Below are 21,702 nucleotides of genomic sequence, written 5' to 3'. Positions count from 1 at the left end.
CGAAGTGTTTTCCAAAACCTAAACACAGGGACTGCTTTAATTATAATCAACACCTCCATAGAACTCAACTTCCATGATCCAAAATAGCTTTCCTCTCAATCTGGTTTAAAAGGGAATCAGCTTGACCTCTTCTATGGCAAATGCATCCATACGACCTGCATTCTGGCAAGGAGAGAAGAATCAGACCCATGGTGCTCTGGCAAGATCGTAGGAAGTCAGGATCTGGCAGAAAGGCTGGAAAAGCAGAAGCTGCTGCTGAGTGAGGCAGAGTGGCACGGACAGGGAGGAGGAAAGGAACAGCACTGCAAGATAAAGGCATAAAATTTGGCAGAGCGGTCAGGATCCCAGCACAGACATGTTCCAGAAATGATCTGTCAGCTCTTGATCGAGTTACAGCAAATGTAGGTGCAATTTTGGGTTGGTTTTCTTCTTTACAGTGTAGGAAATACCAGAGATGAATACATTAAGCACAGCTAGTTTCTATTATTGCAAGTGCCAGAAGCAGATTGTCACAGTGAGAAACTGGCCTTGTGCATTACACAGAAAAGGCAGCACTGGGTTTGGAGGTCTGCAGACAGTGCAATGTGAAGATAAAGAGCCTCAAATCTGAATGCACATTATTCCTCTCCTTAAGCCCCTGAACACATATAAACATAAAAAGGCTGATGTAAGCAGCTGAATTTCTCCATGACCTTCAGAATCTATCTGTGGACCATGGGACTACCTGAGCCTTGTCCCTGAAACTTCCTCCCTTTTCAGAGCCTCGTTACCCTAGAAGTGCTCCATATTACCTGACATGGTCTTCTCCTCCAAAGCCCTCAATGCTAGAGTCAATGGGATCCTGTTCCAAACCCCATTTTCCTTTAAAATAAGAAAGTGTTTGAAAGTGGCTGTCATGTTCCATGGTATCCCACCCCCTTCACACAGCACTATACAGATGGAAAAGAAGAAAGATCCTGATAAAACCAGGAAGGATTCAGCACAACAGCATGACCAGCTGACTCCACGGGAGTCTGAATCATCAGGCACCAAAGGCTGATGTAGGTGAAATGGTTTAAACCAGCCTTCAGGAGTACCTTGCTCCTCAACAGGATGAACAAAGGGTAAAAACACCAGGTCAGAGACAGCAACTTGAAGATTTAATGTGGTTTTGCTGGTTCACCAGGGAGGAAAAAAAAATGAAGCCGAAAAAGGCCTGGTATAATTAACAAGATTAAAGGGGGATTTAGGATCAGGACAGAAAAGCAACGGGCCAGATTGATCCTTACAGGATTAAAGCTGGAATCCTACTAAGAGTCCAGTGGTTGAGAGATCAACGCAATGTAATGGGATTAAATCAACATCAGCTTTTGTTTTTACAGAACTGAAGTCCAGCGCCCACGTCTTACCGCTTTGGGTAAGCACTGGAAAAGTTGACCGGTACCTGCAGACAGGCCAGTGTGCAGGTTGTCCTCTTACAGGGACTTCCCCTTTCAGCCCTCTCACAGAAGAGTAATAAGTACTTTCAGAAACAAAGGACAAAAACCATGTGGTTTGTAACAACATGCCCAACCCACCAAGAAAGCTGAGGATTTACTGAAGTCTGTGTTCCAGCCAGCTCTACATTAAGTGGTATCAAGTGTGATGGGATCACCCCAGGACTGGCGGATGAGGAAGCCAGGAGGACAGTCCAGCTGCATCCAGACATGCTGCTGACGAGCAATTGGATTCTGATATTGTTTCTTGCCGGCACGGAACAAAGGACGCAGTATAGTGTGCAGAACATACCAGCAAACACATTTAAGACAAATTGTCGCATGTCCCCATGGTGCAACAATACCCAAGAATCACAAAAGTGAGAAAAGCCTCTTTCAGCATGTTTCATTTGCATTACAGCTGGTGCAACACATGCGGGCCAGCTGCACCTCTATTCCCCTGCCCCAAAGTTTCCAAGGCTTCCTGGTAATTTGAGTTGGTACAGGGGGGAGGGAAAGAGGGGAACAGGACAAGGCACTCAGTTCTATATAGATATGTGCACTATTTTTAAAGTTTTTACCCTTGTAGAAGAGAAAACCGTGCATGTTTAAATGGGAGGATGTCCATCAGCACCCTGCTTGGCTGAAGAGAGAAAGGGTGTTTATTGCACTGCAGTTCACGACAGCTAAGGAGCTGCACTGGAGAGCAACACCCCCCTCCCCCCCCAAGGAAAAAGCATTAAGGCACCTTGTATTTCTACTGTACTTGTGAGTCCTAAAGGTGTTTAAAAGCAGCAATTACACATACACTGTATATATTCCAGCAAAACTTTTGCTGCAGAAGAATTCCCCAACACTAAAATTCTAAGATGCAGATACCACTCATTTCTTAAAAGATGCCCCAATCAATAGCTTCACCTATGCCGAAAGTGCTTCTCCTTTTCAGCTGGCTGGACCAAAGTAATTGGCATTCACTGCTCCTCCTCACTGTGCTGAACACTGAGGAAGCAGCCAAAATTCTCAGTGTAATAAATTGGGGTGAAGCTACTGATGGATCCAACAGGCCTATGCAGCATTACTGCGATGGGCCTGATGGAGTTACAGGCCCCATGTACACTGCCAAATAGGCATTGCCGGCTTCCTAAGAGATGCTTCATCCTTACTTAGGAGGCTTCTCCATTCAAAATGGTACCTACGTCATGGATGCTAGCAGACATCACTGTAGTGATTGAGGGTGGGCTGAAAAAGGAGGCCATTACAACAGAAATGAAAAAGTAAAAAATAGCAGCAGGCAGATCACACTGCACATTTTCTGTTTTCTACCCACGTATACATATCTGAATTTCAGCATTTTTCTACATTTAAGCTTTATTTCAATACTACATGATTTATAAATGATAAAAAGTACAGAGGAGTGTTCCAGTATTATCCTCTGCCAGCTCCTTAAAGCACGATGAATAATAATCCCTAAGAATATCTAAAAAAAACCTGTCATCTGGTCAAAATATTTTCACTTCATCACTATCTTATGTCCAAGTTTCAATTAGAGCATTGTGTGGGGGACAGCATGTTTCATTTGAAGCTTCACTTGAAGCAGGAGAAAAACTAACTGCCTTTGCCCTGGATTCAGCTACAAACCCAAGAACCATCTGGTAAAAAATCAGCCAGAGCATTGTGCAGGCAGTGTATTAGTCATGAGACACAGGACTCTGAGAACAATGAAACCTAAATTTAAGGGACAGACAAGGAAAACATAATTACTTGTTCAAATTTCTTCACAGCTTTGAGGAATCTTTAACACTTTCGGCAAAAGAACTTAGCCCTGGAGGGCACCAAGCACATCCTAAATTGATTTCTTAATTTCCTTTAAGCCTGTTTCCACTTCAGCACAGAACTATCTGCACTGGTCCATCAGCAAAGCCTGCCTCTTCAGGGCACGGCCACAGGATGCGTCATACAGTACTGGGTATGGAGTACCATGCAGAGCTGCAGATACAGACTACAGATCCTCCTCCAAACTGAAACTCCCAAAACAAACATTCTGCCTGACCCCACAACCCGACTCAAACTCCTGCTGTACCCAGTAGCCTTCACTGAAGGACAAAGGGATCTCTTCCAGCTAACTACACAAGCCATCCAGTCACACCATGCACATACACAGTTGATACCCTAGACTGCTCAGAGCTGTAGCAAAAAGGCCGTCCAAATTCATATCACTCAAAGACCTTTCCCATATCACTGCTGTAACCTTGGGGGTCAGGACAAGTGTAAGGTTCTGATGCCGCTGGAATCAAGATTTGCAAATAAGCACCACAGGAAGTGCAGGAAACACAGATGTTCAATCTCAAACTGCTATTATCTGCACTCTTCCTCAAGCTTTCAGCTGGAAACCAGGAAGGCTGAGGTTTATTCTCCTCTTATTCTCTTATGGTTTATCCTCTTCCTTCCAAGATAAACAGGCTGTTTTGTGAAAAACTAACTTTAACAGGACCTGGTCCTGTCAGTCTCCCAAGACTTGGACAGGCTTAGAGCAAACAGGGTCCCCTGTGCTCCTTGCTGTTTGGACAGGTGGGAAATACAGCAGCTAGGCAGAAGAGCTGCTGAAGAAAGTCATAATGACTCGGCCAGCCTCCAGCCCTCTAATTCTGTTGTTTAGACTCATCAGGAAAGAAAATTCCTGAATGTGATCGCAATGTGCTGTGCACTGATTTTACCTGGATTTACATTAATCCAATGTAGCCTTACAGAATAGATCACCCTGATCCTCAGTCTGCCTTCTCTGAAGCCAGGACCTTAATTTGAAATGCCTTCTCATTTTTGAGCTGCACCAGGTTTTGTGGTCTCAGCAGTGACCTTGGCATCTTCCAGGATTACAGGCTTGCAGGAACACAGAACTGGAAAAAAATCACCTGGATTATCAGCTCATAGTGCTCTAATAACATAGGCGATCGCATTATATAATCTCTTTTCATAAACTCTTATTTCTCTGTTTCCCAAATCTCCAAAGCCTGTATAAAACCCTAGATGCAAATAGATGCAAGTTGTTTCATCACATTAACCCCCCCAGGGGAACACAACACAGGCATTCCCAAACCAGCTGTGCAGGGAGTACCTTGGGTGTGGAAGCAGCATAGCCACGTTCACAAGGTGCTGCATCAAAGCTAATAAACCTTATCGAGCAGCAGAACTCATTATCTCAGTTGTAGTACTGGACAAACATAACTATATTACTCCTGGGTTCACGCTGCTCCGTATGCAGGCCACAGCATGGCACCATGGGGACTTGCAGACCGGTGAATTGGCTCACAGACTACCAGCTCAGGGATTTTTTCCATGAGCTCCATTTTATGATTCTCCAGGGCTTTGCTGCTCTGGAGCAAGAATCCAAAATCAGTGTTATATAACATGAAGTGTTTTTTACCATATTCACAGAAATTCACACCCAGGACTGATCTCTAACATGCATTCAGGAAAACCTTCCTGCAGGCTCAGAACCACCGTGTCCCACATCTTAACCTCTCTCGGCACCGACTGAGGCTGTAACTGCTGCTCTTCATCCCATCAGAGCTTGAGTTGATGCCCAACGTGTTTACTTGCCATTCCTACAAAACAGGTTCCAGCCAAAGACCTATAGGCACAGCCAGACTTCCCCAGCAATAGCTGCCCCAGGCTTGGCACCAGAACAGAGCAAAGAGGCCGTTTTCCTTGGATAGCCACTTGCTTTGCTGCTATCAGATGCATGCTTTGAAAGCCACACCATAATGACCGTACTTGTCACTGCTGTAGTTACCTCTCATGAAAAAAAAAATCCAAACAAATAATAGGAAGACCTGGTGTGAGGGAGAGCACGTTGCTAAGACCCAAATTTGGCAGCAGAGTTGGATTTCCAGTCCCTTGGTGGTAAAACTGATGAGCTCGGAGCCTAGGGGGAAAAATTATTCCAGTGAATGCAAAGAGAGGCTTTTAAGTGACAAAACAGCAAGTAAAAGGCAGGTCAGGAAGAAAACCAACAAAAAAACGTTTCAAAATGAGCTTGGCAAGCTTACTGGTACTATTCTTGCTTGTATGGTAATTAGTAGGTCTAGGTAAGATCTTCACTTTCACAGGGCTCTAGAGAAAGAAATCCCTTCTCATTGCAATAGGCAGCCGGCCCTCTCACAAACACTCAGCATGTACTCTGTACATGGCTGCGAGAAATGAGGAAATTATCTATACCCACTATAATCTGAGATCAGAGCGATGTATCTAGTGCTTTCCTACCAGAAGCCTAGCAACAGCATGGACCTCCCCTGCCTTGGTACCTCCTGCCTTTGATAGTTTCAGCTGTCTTTGAGCACAGGAGAAGGATGGTTGATAAATTGCTTGCTAGGGCTGCTGCCCCTTCCTTTCAACCTTTCTTGTAACAACAGACCTCCAACAAGGCAACATTCATACATGCAACTCTCAGAACACATCATGCTCTTTAGAAAATACTTGGAATGAAATGACTCTAGATTGTATCTTATGACTCACAGTACACACAGATTCATCTGCTCATAAATGAAAAAATAGGCTTTCTTATCCAGAAAAGGGTTGAACACTTTTCCCACACTCAAACCACTTTGCTCCTGGCTGCTGCCAGCAGAATGCCTGCCCCTGTTGTTGTCAGTACAGACTTCCTCCCAAGCAAAGACCCCCTCACCTTCATAGCCCAAACTACCCCATGGTAACTGCTGACTAGGAGTCCTCTTGAGCAACTCAGGACTCACACATCTGCAGGTAAACAGGGATGAGTGTATGAAGACACTAGAATAGTTTTAGATGGTCCCTCATGAACAAAAAAAGAGCCCCTATACACACCTCCTGTATGTTGAAACTCCTTGAGTTTCGACACTGATGCTCAGATGTATGCGTTCGGTTTCCAACATCAGAAAGACTACCACACTGTCTCTACTGCAGAAAGACTTTATACAACTGCATCCTACACAATGAAAGTGTTAAGATAAATAGTTTCTCTTGCTATTTATCGGCACAGCTAGTCTGCCACCTTCCCTTCCCTCACAATGCCAAGCATTAGGTCACCAGAGCAGATACTTTAAGTTTCCCACTCTTCAGCTCCCCACAGCCCACAATCCCCTGCAGTTTACAAGGCCCTTATTTAAGGGTATCCTGCAAGAAGTTTCACCCGAGGGAATACAGTTCAGAGAGCAGGAATGTCAGTCTGAACCAAGGCTACATCACCACTTTGTCTCAGAGACAGCATTATAATCAGGATGGGGCTGTGATGTTGCAGGTTGTTGTGATGTTTGGGGTTTAGTACTTGCACCACACTATAGCTGCAGAGGAAGGTACGTTCTCATCTTACTATTTGTCAAGTGTGACAGCATTCAGTATTGCACAATCTCTTCAAAGAAGAAAATTCTGTAATGTGCACCCTTGGGGGACACACACACACACATTATGGTTGCTGTGGGAACCTTAATTCTGGATTTCAGGACTTGCATATTTAAAACCTCAAATTTAACATTGCATTAATGTAGCTTCATGCATTGAATTAAGGAATGACTCAGTACAAATCACCATGTATCTACTGAAGCCCTCGCATTCCAAGGACAAGAGGCACAGGACTGAAAAGACACAGCATGGGGAACAAGAAGGGAAAGAGGGGCAGGGGGAAAGGGAGAGGAACCTGTGAGAGGGGAAGCAAGAAACCAGCATAGCCAAGGCAAGTAAACCCCAGATCAAACCAGATCTGTCACTCAGGGCCCTGTATTCTCACTCCTAAAGGTTATGTAGCCCATCAGGATAAAAAGAGCTTAAAGCAGAAACACAAATGAGCACAGAGGAAAAGATGCCTGAAAGGACTGAGGAGGAGATGATTCCCTGAGAGTAACAGGGTAACTTGTACCGAGAAAGGAAAGATTATACCCAGATAGCACAAATTCACTAATTTTTATTTTTTTTTAATTATCATGGCACGATGCCTGGATGACGCCCTTAAAACTTCTTCAGCCATTCAAACATTTAGCACTTATTTTCTGAAGTTGAACTGCAAGGCAAGCATAGCAATAGCACCGCCCAAAGTTATGGGTGCAGGCAGAAGCAGCAGCCCACAGAGGGATACCGGTGCTGGTGTGCCAGCAAGTGTCCCAAAACTCAACCCTCTCTTAAGAATCTAGGACAGCACTTCACCTTTTGGGCCAAAGCTGCTCTTTACACAGGCTGACACCCTCTGCTTTGTACTACTGTGCCCACATACCCCTTGCCAGAGAGGGCAATTCTCCTCAGCTCACACACTCACAAGCCAGCATCCTCCATGCTTCAGCCGGTAAGGAACATCTCCATTGTTTACCGCTTATCTAAAATCTGCAGCAGCACGGCTGAACTAACTTCTCCTCTTACCCCACCCACCAAACGAAGCACAGATCTTCCCTGAGCAATGGGGCCTGTCCAGCCTTTCTCCCTAAAACCCAGCACCCCGTTTTGGGGTCCCGCACGCCAGGCTGCGGCAAGGGGGAAGAGCAAGGAAGGTGAACGTGCCTGCCACTGTAGCCAGCTGGATGAAACCAAGCAAGTGTGCATACCCCGGCACAGAATCAAGTTACCCTGCAACAAAGATAGTATGTGTATGTGCAAAGGAGGGAAGTCAAATCCTTCTGCCCAGCTTCCAAAGCTCGCTTTGTTGCTAAAATAAACCAGTGTTTGTCCCTGGGAGTGATGGGAAGCTGGACTCCAAAAGCAGCAGCAGGGAGAGCCTCCACCTTCAGACTTGCAGATATTTTTATAAGACCCAAAACAAAAACTTGGGAACTGATTACTCTGCACCTGGAGCATCCAAGGTAAGGAACGCAGGGGCGAACTGCCGATCTCAAGGGTGCCCAGGAGCAGACAAAACTTCACGTAGATGACTAACTGAGCAGCCTAACAGCTGACTGCTCCAGAGGAAATTCCAGTTCTCACTCAAAGGCTGAAAATACATATATGGTTTTATGTATGCTTTTACTTTGCCTGCTGGATCTGTATAACGCTTCACACGTGTTTTTCCTGACATTATTTCCATACTCCACCAGAAATTTGAGGAGCTGTACCACTTCTGGAAAAATAACCCTGCATCCAACTTCTGTCGAAAAAGCTTCTTCCCTGAAGCCCCAAATGGCAAAACTTATCTATTCCCTCCCTACACCTCTCAAACTTCAGTGACTACAAATGCCTTTCAGCAGCACTCCTCCACTCCCTGGGCTGTCTCTCAGTAACACCAAAATCCCATAAAGTGCAGGCACATGGGAACAGTCGTATGCATAGGGGAAAAAAATAATTAATAAATATATATACACACAGGTCTCTCAGATGGCAGACAGTGAGCAGCTTTATACCAAACATTTTGTCTCTGAGGCACCTGCCCCAAACTTCTCCCTCCAGAGGAACTTAGAACCGAAGGAAAAGCCTGCTCCATACCCAGTTAATACTTGCTCTAAACATTCTTTTCTACAAGGGAAAACTACAGCCCCACTGTGTAGAGGCTGCAGAGAGCTAAGCCCAACAATGAAGGCCGCTCACATTAGTGCAGAGTCCTTCAGCTTTCCACTCCTTATATGTGCAAAGTGTGCAAGCCCTCACACACGCTTCTCTACTCACCCAGAGGTACATCATGTTAGCCTGGGTCCGTCAAACCCAGTGAGGTGATCCGGCAACACAAGAGGCACTTCAGAGAGGCTGTTGAGGCCGAGGTTAGTTGAGGGTTTTTTGCTTTTGGTGTTTTTTTTAAGGAAAAAAAATATATATATAATATCCGAATGGCTCAGTTTGAGGCTTAGAAAGCGTCTCGCCTCCTCCTCCACCCCCCTCCTCCAGCTCTGGCTGTTCTGCGCTCTTCTCTGGCACTTAATCTCTCCCTGGGAGTTCCCAGCCCCGTGTGTCTGTACTGGCGTGCACAGCACACACTCTGCATTCGCCTCCAGGGAATTTCTCTCTGTCATTCTGCTTCTAAAAACACAATCTCGGCCTCACAAGATTCTTGCAAGAGGCAGGGATGGGTGGGGTTAGTAATAAATGCAGCCCAGCTCCCAGTGCCCCAGTGTGCTTACTTTAGAAAAGGGATATTTAGATATGAACGAGGCAGAGCATTGCCCTCCAAGGTCACTGGTGGTGAGGACCCATTCCCTCCCACTTGCTTCTTCCAGCACCATCCTTAGATGCAAGAGCCCTGCACGGTGCTGTAGGCAGGTTCTGCACGTCTTCATCCACCCCATTAGCAAACACCCAAAAATTCGGTCACAATTCAGTAGCTGTATTTAATCATTAACCACTGACAGGCACTGAGGAACACAACTACGGGAATCCTGGAGCTAAGGAGGAAACCTGTGGTGTGCCAACCACCTCGGAGCTCCCGCAGGAGCTCACTGTCAGCATGAGAAGCACCTCACAGATAAAGGGGTTAATCTTCTTTCGCAGGTGGCTCTGCATGAGTATTTTACAGACTTTGTGTATATTGCTAAAGGGAAAGCAGCAGCTGGCTCCGGTTCCTCTGAGTGTATCGGGTTCCTGCCTGCCTGGCAGCAGCTTCCCCCCATGTCTGACAGGGGCAGGCACCTTTGCAAGCCTCGTGCTCCCGTTTCAGGCAGCCCCAGTGCGGGTGCACGATACACTTGCCCCAGCGCCTTCGACAAGCTCCAGCAAGCCTTTCCCCATGCGAGCGGCTCCTCGTCCCATCCCCCATGCCCGTGCCACAGGACAAGTGTCACCTCTCATCTCATTAATCAGTTAAACCGCTCTTCCAAACCAGGAAAACGGGTTTCTCGCCCCCTTCCCTTCCCACCTCAGGATGAAGAACCGAATTCCCTTGCTGGGCTCCAAACGCAATGTTAAAATTGGCCTCACCTCAAATGAAGGGGGGGTGGGAAGGGTGGAAGGAGGAATATATATAATAGAAAAATAAATCGTGTTTTCATTGAGGCACTGGTCTCCTTGGAAATGAGTTTAGAAGAAGTATTTTTATCTCAGCTAAAGATATAGAAATGGTGCTTTTTCCACATATCAGCTCTACTTCCTTTACCGACAGATTACAAGAGGCACAATCCAGCGGGCTTGGAGCAAAGCAAGCAGCCATGCAGCCTGCCATGCTCCACCCACAAGTCAAGTCCTGTCTCCTCTTGGAGCAACAAATGGATGGGCCTCCGGTTGCAACCAGCGCAGATATCCCAAGCAGGCTCCGCACTCCCTGCACTCCCCTCACCTTCAGCAAGCCACAACCAGACCCCAGGCCAGGCTTGTCACAACTACAGGCACGAGCATGTGAGATGCTGACAGGGTCTAAGTTGCAGTCCTGCATGAAAACCTAGAGAAAAGGCTTATTGCTGAGACCAGGGCATTGCAGGCACACGGACGCACTCATTAGAGACAGGCAGGATGCTGCTCAGCTTTCCAGCAGCCAGGAAAACCCAAGTCCCGCTGCTCAGGGGAAGGAGGAGAAGTCTTGATTCAGGAAACTCGAATGTTCAAGAACAGCATCTCGCAGGCTGTCCATCTGCTCTCTTTTGGCATGATGGGTCAGATGGAGCAGGTAAAAAAAGCAATGTTTCTAAAATTCATTTAGAATCACAGAATGGTTTGGGTTGGAAGGGACCTTAAAGATCATCTAGTTACAACCCACTGCCACTTGTCACTAGACCAGGTTGCTTACTGCACCAAAACCTATGTACCACAGTCTCCACAGAGCAAAACATGTGATCCATAGACCTCTTCTCCAGTGCTCCAAAAGGAGTGAAACAGCATCAATGCTGACATTTTTATCAGGGTTGGACACTTCAACAAACATTTCAGCAGCAGGGTCACAGCAGCAATAGCTATGTGAGTTCAGCCAGACTGCACACTCAGGCAGCCTAAATAACCTTGCACCAAATAACCTTGATGGCATTTTCAAGGTTTTCTTCTGATCCATAATCCCAATCCAAAAAAAATTATCTTACTGTCATTTTAATGAAAGCTGAGATTCCTTGTGTGCAGAAGAGAAAGTGAGAAGACATTTCCAGACAAGGAAACCCAAATAAATCTTACTCTTAGACTTAAATATGAGTGCTTAAAACTAATCTTAAGAATGACCCAGGCACTCTCATCTTTAATCCCCATAGGATAAAAAAGAAACACTTTCAGACTAAATCTGTTCTCCCTAATTTCAACAACTGAGACTGGTTACAAATCATCCCAGCAACTCCGCAGATGGACAGGTCACATTCAACCCCCACAGCAAAACATGACCTATAGACCCTCCTTGAATCATTCCAATACCAGCTTGAATCCACTTGCCACTGTTGGTACTAGGCCACCACCTCTCCGTGGAAGGTATATGGGAAGATTACCGAGAGCAGCAGACTTCTGGTGATGAAATCCCGTCGTCCCGGAGCACTTCTTGATGAACTGCAAGAGCAGATTTCTCAACGCTCAGTATTCCCAAGCAGTGAGAGAAGTACCCAGACCCGTCAGCAAATGTTGCTGCAGGGTGCCTCTAGAGGCACCGGTGTTGCAGACAGAACTGGTGGCAATGGGGTAACCATGCTGGCCTTCAGATTATAAACAAGAAAATTTCCTACTTGGCCAATACAATTTAGGGGTAGGGGGAAGCCCTAGATGAGCTAGCAGGCCTTCTTTAAGCTTTTATTCAGATTACACTGATCTTCAAACTACATTAGCTGGTATGTAAAAGATAGCAATAGAAGACATTTTTTTTCTGGAAAACTTATCTTAAGAGAACACAAAATCCTCCATAAGCAGCAAGAGGGCATCAGTATGTTAATGAGTCTAATTCCAGGAAAACAAAGACGGACATGACTAAAATGGGCTTCTGAAACAGGTAGCTAAACTCCTCTGCAAATGCTTTGTCTTAATCCTAACAGCAGCGCCTTACAGGATATATGTCAGGGAACCTGGAAGGCTGCTGTGTGTAGAAATATACATGATCTCTCAGGGATCTTTCCCATCTCAAAAAGGATTAGAAGCAGACAGAAAAAGATTTTGAAATTAATAATACCCAGCTAAGAGAAAATTGTTCAGAGCTGTAGCCTAGTGAAACACTGGTCCCTCTTCTCTGGTGGGAGGCTGCTCTGTAAATCAAAGCGAACGGGGAAGAAAGCAGCCAGCGAAGACGCTAACGCTTGTTAGAGAGGTAAGGAAGGAAAGAGGAAAAAAAGGGAGCAAGTAACCACCTATTTAATATTATATCAAGGTATTTGGCAAAATAAGAGGCACTGGTAAAACAGAGAAAAAATTCTACCTGCTTCTGTACCAGTATCAAAAGCCTTAATTCCATATAAAAGGATTGCGTTTGCTTAGCTGTGTGCATAAATTCAACCCCCAAAATACTGCTGGTATGTAAGTTTCACATATGCCAAATGCTTAAAAAATAATTTACAAAAGATTCTTCTAGCCTATTTAGGAAAGATCTGAGTGGGCAAACAGGGAATAGGTAAGGCGCAGTTTCAGATTGATGTTATCGGTTTCTAGCTGATTGTGTCTCAGAGGCATATGATTTCAAATGCTCCTGGATTAACATTCTAGCAGATAAAGCTCAAGACAGTACGAGCTGGTGTGTCTGCCTCACACTGCTGAAATCACATTAGACAGCATGCAGGATGAGTGACTTGCTAAGCATCTCTTCATAATAGAGGGAAAAACCCATCTGATCACCAGGAATTTTAAATGCAACGACACTTGCATGAGGCATCGGGGGGCTAATGCCAAAGAACACCCTTGAAACGTCCAAATTACAGAAAACAATTTCTTAGTTCAAGAACTGTTACATTGAAAATGAGCAACTCTATATTCAATTCTATCTTGACACAAAAGAGCAATCAATTGTAAAAACAGAAATTAGCGGTAGCTTAAGTAAAAATGATTGTGACAATTGCATTTGGATATATGAAAGGAGAATAGAGACCAAACCAGTGTATCTACATAAATACTCAGCACTTCAGTGGAACCACAGGTACACTGACATATTTTTCCTGGACAGACAGATTGTTTGTTGGGCTTCCCTGTCACATCTCCAGCACTTGAATACTTGTAGATATTTTAGCAAGTGAAGAAAAAAAAAATGAAGTTGAGAGAAGGAAACAGAAAGGAAATTAGGAAGGGGGCAAATAAAGTTTACCAGGAAATTCTAACGACAGGAGGCAAAATCCACAGCCCGAGCTGGAAGTCGGTGAGTTTTTCAAAGCTTCTCAAGAATAGCAACCCCAGCAATTGCCTTGACCTGCTACTACAGGGAAAAGGTAGAAACATCCCCAATACTGAAGAAAGAACCAAAGCATTCAATATGTATTTCTGTTCTATATTTGGAGAAAATTCAGCTGTTGCAGTCTGTGATAACAAAATGCTTTTCATTCCAGCAGTGACTAAGGAAGATGTTCCAACAGCCACCCAACAAACAGCACTGTGGTCCTCTTATCTAGCTCGAGCTTACAAACAAAAGGGATGTAACCAGATAACAAGTAGGTTTTAACCAAACTACAGCTGTGAATATATTCCAATGGGGACACTCAGGAAAGCCAGCAGTTTGCATCAAACTACATGACCTGTATTTGCAGCTCTAATAAGCCCTAACTACAGCACTAACATTAAACCTGCTGTAAGGCCAAAAGTACAACTGTGATGCAATGACATCCCCAAATGCAGGTGCTTGCTGGAGCTCGTATTATTAAAGCTCTGCTGCTATTAGCTAAGCTCAGCCAAACAATTATACCTCTGTCAACACCAGAAGACTGCAACAAGAAAGCAGTGTTACCAGTGAAGCCACCAATACCAATTTCCAAAGCATCTGAATTTTCCTAGAAGCATCCAGCTTGGAACTTTTCCACTAATGAGAGCTAAAATAATATCCCAATGCTGAGCGAAGCAAAAAGATGAAGTGGGGTCTGATAACAGGATGGTTGCAGAACAAAGATGCAGGTGGAAGGCCTCGGGAGGGGGAGCGCAAACTAAATAGTGCACCTGAATGCATCTGGAAGAGCATTTGGATACCTGAATGAAAAATACTGACCATAAAAACATCTACTCCTGATGTTTAATAAGGCTTCCTAGCAACCTCGCCTGTAATACAAAACCATAAAAGAGTTTTAAAAAACAGCCTGAACTCTAAGATGAAATTCTTTTATAGTTAAGAAGTGCTGTTGAATCTCCGTGCTCCTCTTCACTGTGCAGTTTTCCTCAGCTGAAACGTGCGAGGGGAGGTTGGGGCAGGTTGAAGAGGGAAATCTTATTTCAAACCAAAGGAAAAACAGTTGGCCTCACAGCCGAGAGCCAGTCCGAGTTTCCACATTTTATGCAGAAGCTAGATTCAGACTAAGGATGAAGACTCACTTGTTGTCTCACCACAATAAACACTTCAAGCACCATCTACTAAAGGTCTGAGTGGAGATAGGAAAGGAGACATGGTCTGCGGTGCTCAGAGGCATGTTTCTCCAACACAGTGGCTGCTTTCCATGGCTTATCTGCCTCTGGCAGAACATACCAGCAAGAGAACAGGGGAAATCATACTCTTGCTAGCTGTAGGGTCTGGGCATGCCTTGGGTCTTGGCTATTATTTGGTTTGGTTGGTTGACTTTGGTTTGTTGTTTTGTTTTTTTTTTTCCAAAGAAGATTAGAGATGGGGCTGGGAGCTATCTGGAGAGAGGCACAGAAGGCAGCCCTGGGCACACATGCAGTTCCTATGGAGATAAGAGGATCTTCTTTGAGGTTGGTTTACCCCTTTGGGTGCCGCTGGAGAGTACCCTGGTGGCAGAGTACTACTCATTTGCGAAGCCTCCCTCCACTCAGCATCCTGGCATTATCTCTGATTATCAGAATTTCTGAACCACAAGATAGATTTCCTGTCAGCATCCAAAAGGACTCCAGGAAGCCTCTTTCTGCATTATCCTGTTTGTGAAAGGAAGCACGAATACAAAGTGCACACAATAAATCACCCAGAAAAATACCACAATCCCTTTTAGATGTTCTGCCAAGCAAATAAGCCAAATGTTGGCATATTATAAGGGAAGAAAGACATTTTGTTATGGAGCAACCCATTTCATTACTGGAAAACTGGATTCCCTATTCTCTGTCCTGTAGGTATGGTTCGGCTACACAGCAAGAGGCTTCTGAGCAGAGATTACTTATTTAAAAGCAAAATATCAAGGGCTAGTTTATCATCCACAAAAAGCAGAGGGCCTGAAACAATAAAACACCTTGACATGCAAACAAAACCAACAGTTTTCAGGGACTGTCAGGCTACTGACTTCACACAGCCATTAAATTTAAGTCCTTAAATAAACTTCAGAAGGTCTCAATCCACAGGTTTATCTTTTCAAGTACATAGGGAGGAAAGAAGGAGGAAAAAAAAGAAGAAAGGAGGAAAAAAGAAAACAAAAGACAACAAGTACCAAGAAAAGCTTTTTACACTTTATTTTGGATCTTTCTCTCCTCACAAGTACGGTCAAGAGCAGTATTCTGAAAGGCACTGTCAATCCTTCAGGAGAACCACACCGAGCTCAGTAGCAAGCAAAAGTACTTTGCTGAAAATGAGCTCCCAGACAAAAATACACTTTTAAATTAGAACTGAGGAACATCCACATCAACAAAACTAAAATGTGAATTCAAAGTTAAACATTCAAGGGCATGCAAACATTTAGATATAAGGAATTCTTACGGCTGCAATACACTGTTGTGGGCATTCATCTGCAGAAACTAAATGGTGACGCAACTGCTCCCAGGATATTTTGGGAATGATTTTGGGAACTTCCACATATTACTTCTGTCAGCCTTACTATGGTGGAATAGGAGTGAAGACAGCAATCCCCCAGTGTTCTGAAGAAAACCTAGCAAGCCTAAGGTCTGCACAAGGCAAAGCACCTCTGCAGTTGTGCTGCCACCCCAGGCTTCATCTTCAAGCTGTATCTTCTCCATTTTACCATACACTGGACCTAGTCTGAAGTTCATACTGAACCGGCATATAGCAAATATATTTAGATACATGTAAGAGCGGATTAGAATAACCCCTAACACTGGTATTTAAATATTTCTTTTTTTTTTTAAGTTAACTAATAGCTGCCTTACTAGCTTCACTAGTAATGTCTAGAGAACAGTATTTGATCTCCCTTCAGTTTTTCCATTAAGTAGTACAAAGTATTACACAGCATCAACCTACAGCAAAAGTGTATTTTTAGTGTCAAATCAGGAGTACAACACCCAGCTGAACTTATAAAGGGCAGAAAGATTCTTTATGCCCTAGGCTTTTTTGTCCATGCTAAAGAGGATATTTATTCGGTTGTGGATTTTGAAGAGGAAGTAATAAAAAAAAAATGCAACTCAGCTCCTACATCAGTAACTCATCTCTTTATGGTCCACAAAGCAAAAGGATAAACTGATGGCATCCAAGTATTAGCCTGTTCAAGGTGTGGGACTTGAGGTGGAAAGAGACACTGCTTCAACTACCTCATCAATGGAGCTATAGCATCATTACAACACTTTTTCTTGTCTCGGTGCTTACCATGCGACATGCATCAGTCATTCATCAGCAACAGCCCAGCAAATTAAGAAAGGATAGGAAGATGAGAGTATTGCAACAGTGGGGAAAGGAGAAGACAGAATGAAGCTCTCTTTACTGCACCACACATGGGTTTATTAATATTGCTGAAACTTTGGCTTAGGCCTACTGCTGATAAAGGGGAATACTGATACAGAACACCACCATTCTGCAGAAAGGGACTCCTCCTGGCTTGTTTGTGCAGAGGAAGGTTAACAATGTTAGTGAGCTATTCAGGAAGTAATGGATACCCTCTTGCCCTGAGCAAATTCCTTTTCAATAGCAGTAGTCATTCCTAGGCAATACAACTATATCAAGGTATAATGGCTACTATATTTACCTACAAGTGTCTGTAACATTGGGATCTAATTTACTGCAGTGTAGAACACAGTTTACAAATCCTGCAATAGTAAAGTTCCTAGCAACAGGAATGAAATTCTACCTTGTATCACTTGGTTTGAAGTCTGGGTTTTAACATTCCTTTTAAAGAGTATAAGCTGCATTCTCTCCAACTTAAACAGACTCAAAGACTAATAAACCCCAGAGGCAGACTGCAAAGACACCTATGAGAGGTAAGGAATCAACTTCACAAATACTACATTGTGCACATTTTTTTTATATCCTTATTGTGACAGCTGCTTTATTTCTTCTTTTATTCAAGTAACATTTTTCATTTGACCCTCTGAGAAATATATTACCTAGACATTACCTAGAAGCCTTACATACCTAATGAAGACAAAATACCTGATTGCCTGAAATATGGCTTCAGCATCAGAAATGGCACAAGTATATAACCAGCAGAGAAGAAAAGAATGACTCCAGCTAATGAAGAGGTAACACCGATAAACACTGAATGACAGCTCCTGGGAAACAACAAAACTGAATTGCTAAGGACTTTAGTGGAACACAACATCAACCTGTGATAAGTAAGGGTGGGTGGAAAGAGACCAAACACACGTGTCAGGGGACTGCAGATACTGCCATTACATAACGGTAGTAAGAAAATCCAGGCAAAATTGCCATTAACAGAACTAAAAGCAAAATACTTCAGCAGGGGTATTGGCAGTTGTCAAACCACACAAAGGAACAGCAGCCTGTTCAAATGTAAAAGTCATTAATAAAGCATAAGACAAGAGGCATAAATAGATATATAGAGAAAGATTTCTAGAGGACAGAAATGCTACTGGAAAAATTCAGTTATAGAATACAATATCCTCAACTTCAATTCACAGTCGTCAGCAAAGGTCAGTTGTCAGAAAAGCAATTCTGCTTCTGATCTCATTCTGAGCAAAGCAGTCCTTAACCATACCTGTGCCACCACCACCTAGCTAGATTATTCTCATGGCTGCACCAAAGAGCTCCCTCGATTTGACTGGTTCCTCAGAGAATTATGAGCATAAGACAGTTTAGAAGAGCATGTGTATGTAAAAGCTAACTGCACTACTTGTTTCCTGGTTCATAAGCCAGTCCATTCTTCAAAGTCTTTTTAGTGTATATATTTAATATGGGACTTCCAAGAAGACATGCAGGTAGATACCTATGTCTTTTAACAGGGCATTCTGCAAATCTCACGTGCACCGAGTACAGGAAACACCTTGAGTTTATAACATGGGATGTCCCAATGAATTCAGATGTACTTCTTGGCACGTGTGTCAACTGATATACTTGAATCTTTAGGATTCTGGTTCTCATAGGAGCAGACCAGATATATATCTGGTCCTCAGCTGCAGTCTGTAGGGTACAAACATACCGTGACCCTCAAACACCTTCAGCTGAGCTTGTATTAAGGCTGTTCCACCTTCCCTTCTTTTCCCAACACCCTACCATGACAAAAATACCAAAACAAACAAAAAAACCCAGTACTGTAAATTCAATTCTTATGCCTTTTCTGGAAAACTTAAGCTCTCCATTAGAGACTGATTGCACTTCCCTACTCTTCCAGTCCCTAAGACAAACTGAATGAGTAGCAGCTTCCCTCACGTTCGGTTTAGATTAGATGAATGGTATGGAGTAACTATGGCCACAGTCAACATGTACAGTTACTGTGCCCTAGGTCCTATGCAATAAATTCTCATCTGATCTTAATCCAGATTTAAGCTTTGAAGTGTAGCCATTCTGTCTGACAGCTACTGCACACACTAGAGAAGCCACTTGCTTTGATAATAAAGCAGCCAGCAACAACGTATTAAATTCCTCCCTGCTCACAAATTCCCAGAAAGTGACCAGAATGATCTTTTTTCACCCTTGTGTGACCTGAAGAATGCATGTTTCTTTTCAGATAAAGGCCTTGCTATGGTTATCTAATGGTAATGTCACTACAAACTGGATTAGAGACGCCCAGAAACCTCAAAATATGTACATGGATAGTCAGCTGTAGTCTAATTCTAAGTCTGAAGGAAATCAAATGCTCCAAATTGTGCCTAATGTAGTTAAATTTGCCCTTTAGGTAGGCTAGACCAGTAAGAACATATTACGCAGTGATTAGATTAATTCTTGAGTGGAATTCAGAGGGATGTCTCTATCTGTCTGTTGTGCCAGTATATTTCAAATTATTTCAGAGACTATCACTCTCTCCGTGCTCTGCTCCACAGCAGCAGCTGCTCATGAAATAGAGCAGTTCTCTGTCTGGGGTGAAGCTGGCAGCAACTGGGGACAACGCTGCTGTCAGAGTTCAGCTCCCAGTTCTGAAATGCCATTCTACTGGAAATACCAAAGAGCCTAAATCTGGCTACATATACCACAGGATGTAAAATATCTCTATCTCAGCTTTCAGCAGAAAGCTCCGGAGTCTCATGACATTTATACTCCTTTGGCCCCTGTCAGTCTTCCTTCAGACTCTGCAAAGGATTGGAGCTAGCTGCCATAACTGGCTGGAAAACAAGATGTTCTCCAAGCACTTGGAATTGAGGAGCACTGTTTTAGCTTAGCGATACCATGGCAAAGAGCCAGGGTGACAGGTGCCCCAGGAATGGAGATGACTATTTAACTGTGGCCAGCGTTAGCCACCGCTTTTCTCTTGATCTGTAAGAAAGGGCAGTCCATGCTCTCCAAGTGTACCAGCAATAACGGATCAGAAAAAGCAAGGATGTATCTGCTGGCAGCACCTGAAGTCTCTCCTCAATAAGTGAAGGAATGTCAACAGGTTTTATCAGATACAGTTCTAATGGAAAACCTTTATTAAGCCTGGAAGCAAGCAGAGCTCAGTGCTGTCATGACACCAGAGCACAGCTCATTGCAACCCACAGGCATCAAAAGAGTTAAAAACGCAGATTCCTGCTAAAACTGCCAAAAGCTACAAATCTTCTCCTGTGTGGGAGGCAGCAGCAACTAAATTTACTCCCCAACAATTGGCTGGCCTGTGCAAAGAGAGGCAGGAAGAGACAGGTCATAGGGGACTGTTCCCCCCCCAAAGTAAATAGCAGCACAGCATCTGCTCAGGTTTTCCCTTAAAATCAGTGAGACAGTTCTCTTCATTTTATCACCAGCCTCTCGAGACAGCAGCCTCTGACCTTTATCAGGAAGAGCACCCTTGTCCTCTAATCACAGACTTACTGGAAAACGCAATCTAGCCAGCAATTAATACAGAAGGGAGTGGAAAAAAAAACAGCTCCATAACATCAAATTACCATTGCAAGGTTTTTAAATACACCCCCCACCAAAATGGCAGAAGAATTCAAGCATGTTCTCACAAGCCACCTCACTCCCACTAGCATTATTTAACAGTACTTACGAAAAACATTTTCTCACCCTTCCCCACCAAAAAAACCTGCCCCCCCATCTTGTTTTGCAGATGTTGCCTGCAGCAGCATAGCTTCTTGCTGTGAAAGCTTCAACACAGGTGTGCAGAGCGTGACCTAGGCAGAATTACATGTGCCATTTCCACTGGGAAATCTAAGAGACTTATTAAGCCAGGACAGTGACGATTAATCTACTAATGGAATGAATCAAAAGTGTGTTCCTGGCCCTTTCCCTTTCACATCCCAAAGCCTCAGGGGAGCTGAAACCATCTGGCAAATGCCTGCTCCGAGCAACATTATGCTACTGCTGGAAATACCTCTCCCTTAATACTGAAAAGAACGAAACCATCTTCTATCCACCAGCTATGCTTGGGAGCATCCGCGTAGCTTGCTGAAGTCGTCTGCTTGCACGCAGCATCCTTCCCCAGCCAATGCAGGGCTGCTCACTCACCATGCAGGAGAAGCCAGCAGAACAGAATGCGATCCCATTCATTTACTCAGGGTCCTGCTGAAGCTGTCGGCACGAGCTGGTACTCGGTGTAGTGCACACAGGCTGCCCTCCCACAGCCGATCCCAACCGCAAGCAGGCAGAAGCACGCTCCCTGCCCTGCTGAATGCTCAGTCCTTTCTTCATGCAAGGGGAGTTGCAGGTAGGGGAGCAAGGAGGTGTTTGTTTATGTTGTTTAAAAATAAATAAATAAATAAATAAATCTCTCTCCTCTAAGCACGCTCGAGATGGAGATCTGGCCAGAGAGCTTAAAGGGAAATCAGGATAGCAAACAGCTCCAAGGTTCATACATGATACATATTATTACTGTGAGACAGAGGGGAAGGACTGACTCAGAGATGCTGAACACCCCGCACCCTTTGAGTAATAAGCAAGCTCAGGAAGAAACAGCTATGAGGCAGCTGTCACAAAGAAAGGATCTCTGGCACTTGTAAGATCAGACAGGAACAGAGGAGCTTCCTATCTCACAATTTA

At 44.1% G+C, this 21,702-nt stretch overlaps 1 protein-coding gene across 7 annotated transcripts in view; it reads right to left on the bottom strand.

Annotated features, from left to right (window-relative positions):
* Window positions 1-21,702, bottom strand: part of RBFOX2 (RNA binding fox-1 homolog 2) — a 166,184-nt gene that overhangs the window by 98,854 nt on the left and 45,628 nt on the right. The window contains exon 1 of one of the 7 annotated variants that reach the window (XM_005150397.4): window positions 9,069-9,201. The exons of the other annotated variants lie outside the window; for them this stretch is intronic. Within the exon in view, the coding sequence (XP_005150454.1) occupies window positions 9,069-9,083 (15 nt within the window). The 5' untranslated portion in view covers window positions 9,084-9,201. Of the gene's footprint in view, window positions 1-9,068; window positions 9,202-21,702 lie in introns of those variants that run through there. 7 annotated transcript variants of the gene reach the window in all.

The sequence above is a fragment of the Melopsittacus undulatus genome, chromosome 5 (genome assembly GCF_012275295.1).
Source record: "Melopsittacus undulatus isolate bMelUnd1 chromosome 5, bMelUnd1.mat.Z, whole genome shotgun sequence".
In the NCBI taxonomy this organism is placed as follows: Eukaryota; Metazoa; Chordata; class Aves; order Psittaciformes; family Psittaculidae; genus Melopsittacus; species Melopsittacus undulatus.
The sequence above is the reverse complement of the archived record's forward strand: the minus strand, read 5'-3'. Positions and strand labels throughout refer to the sequence as shown.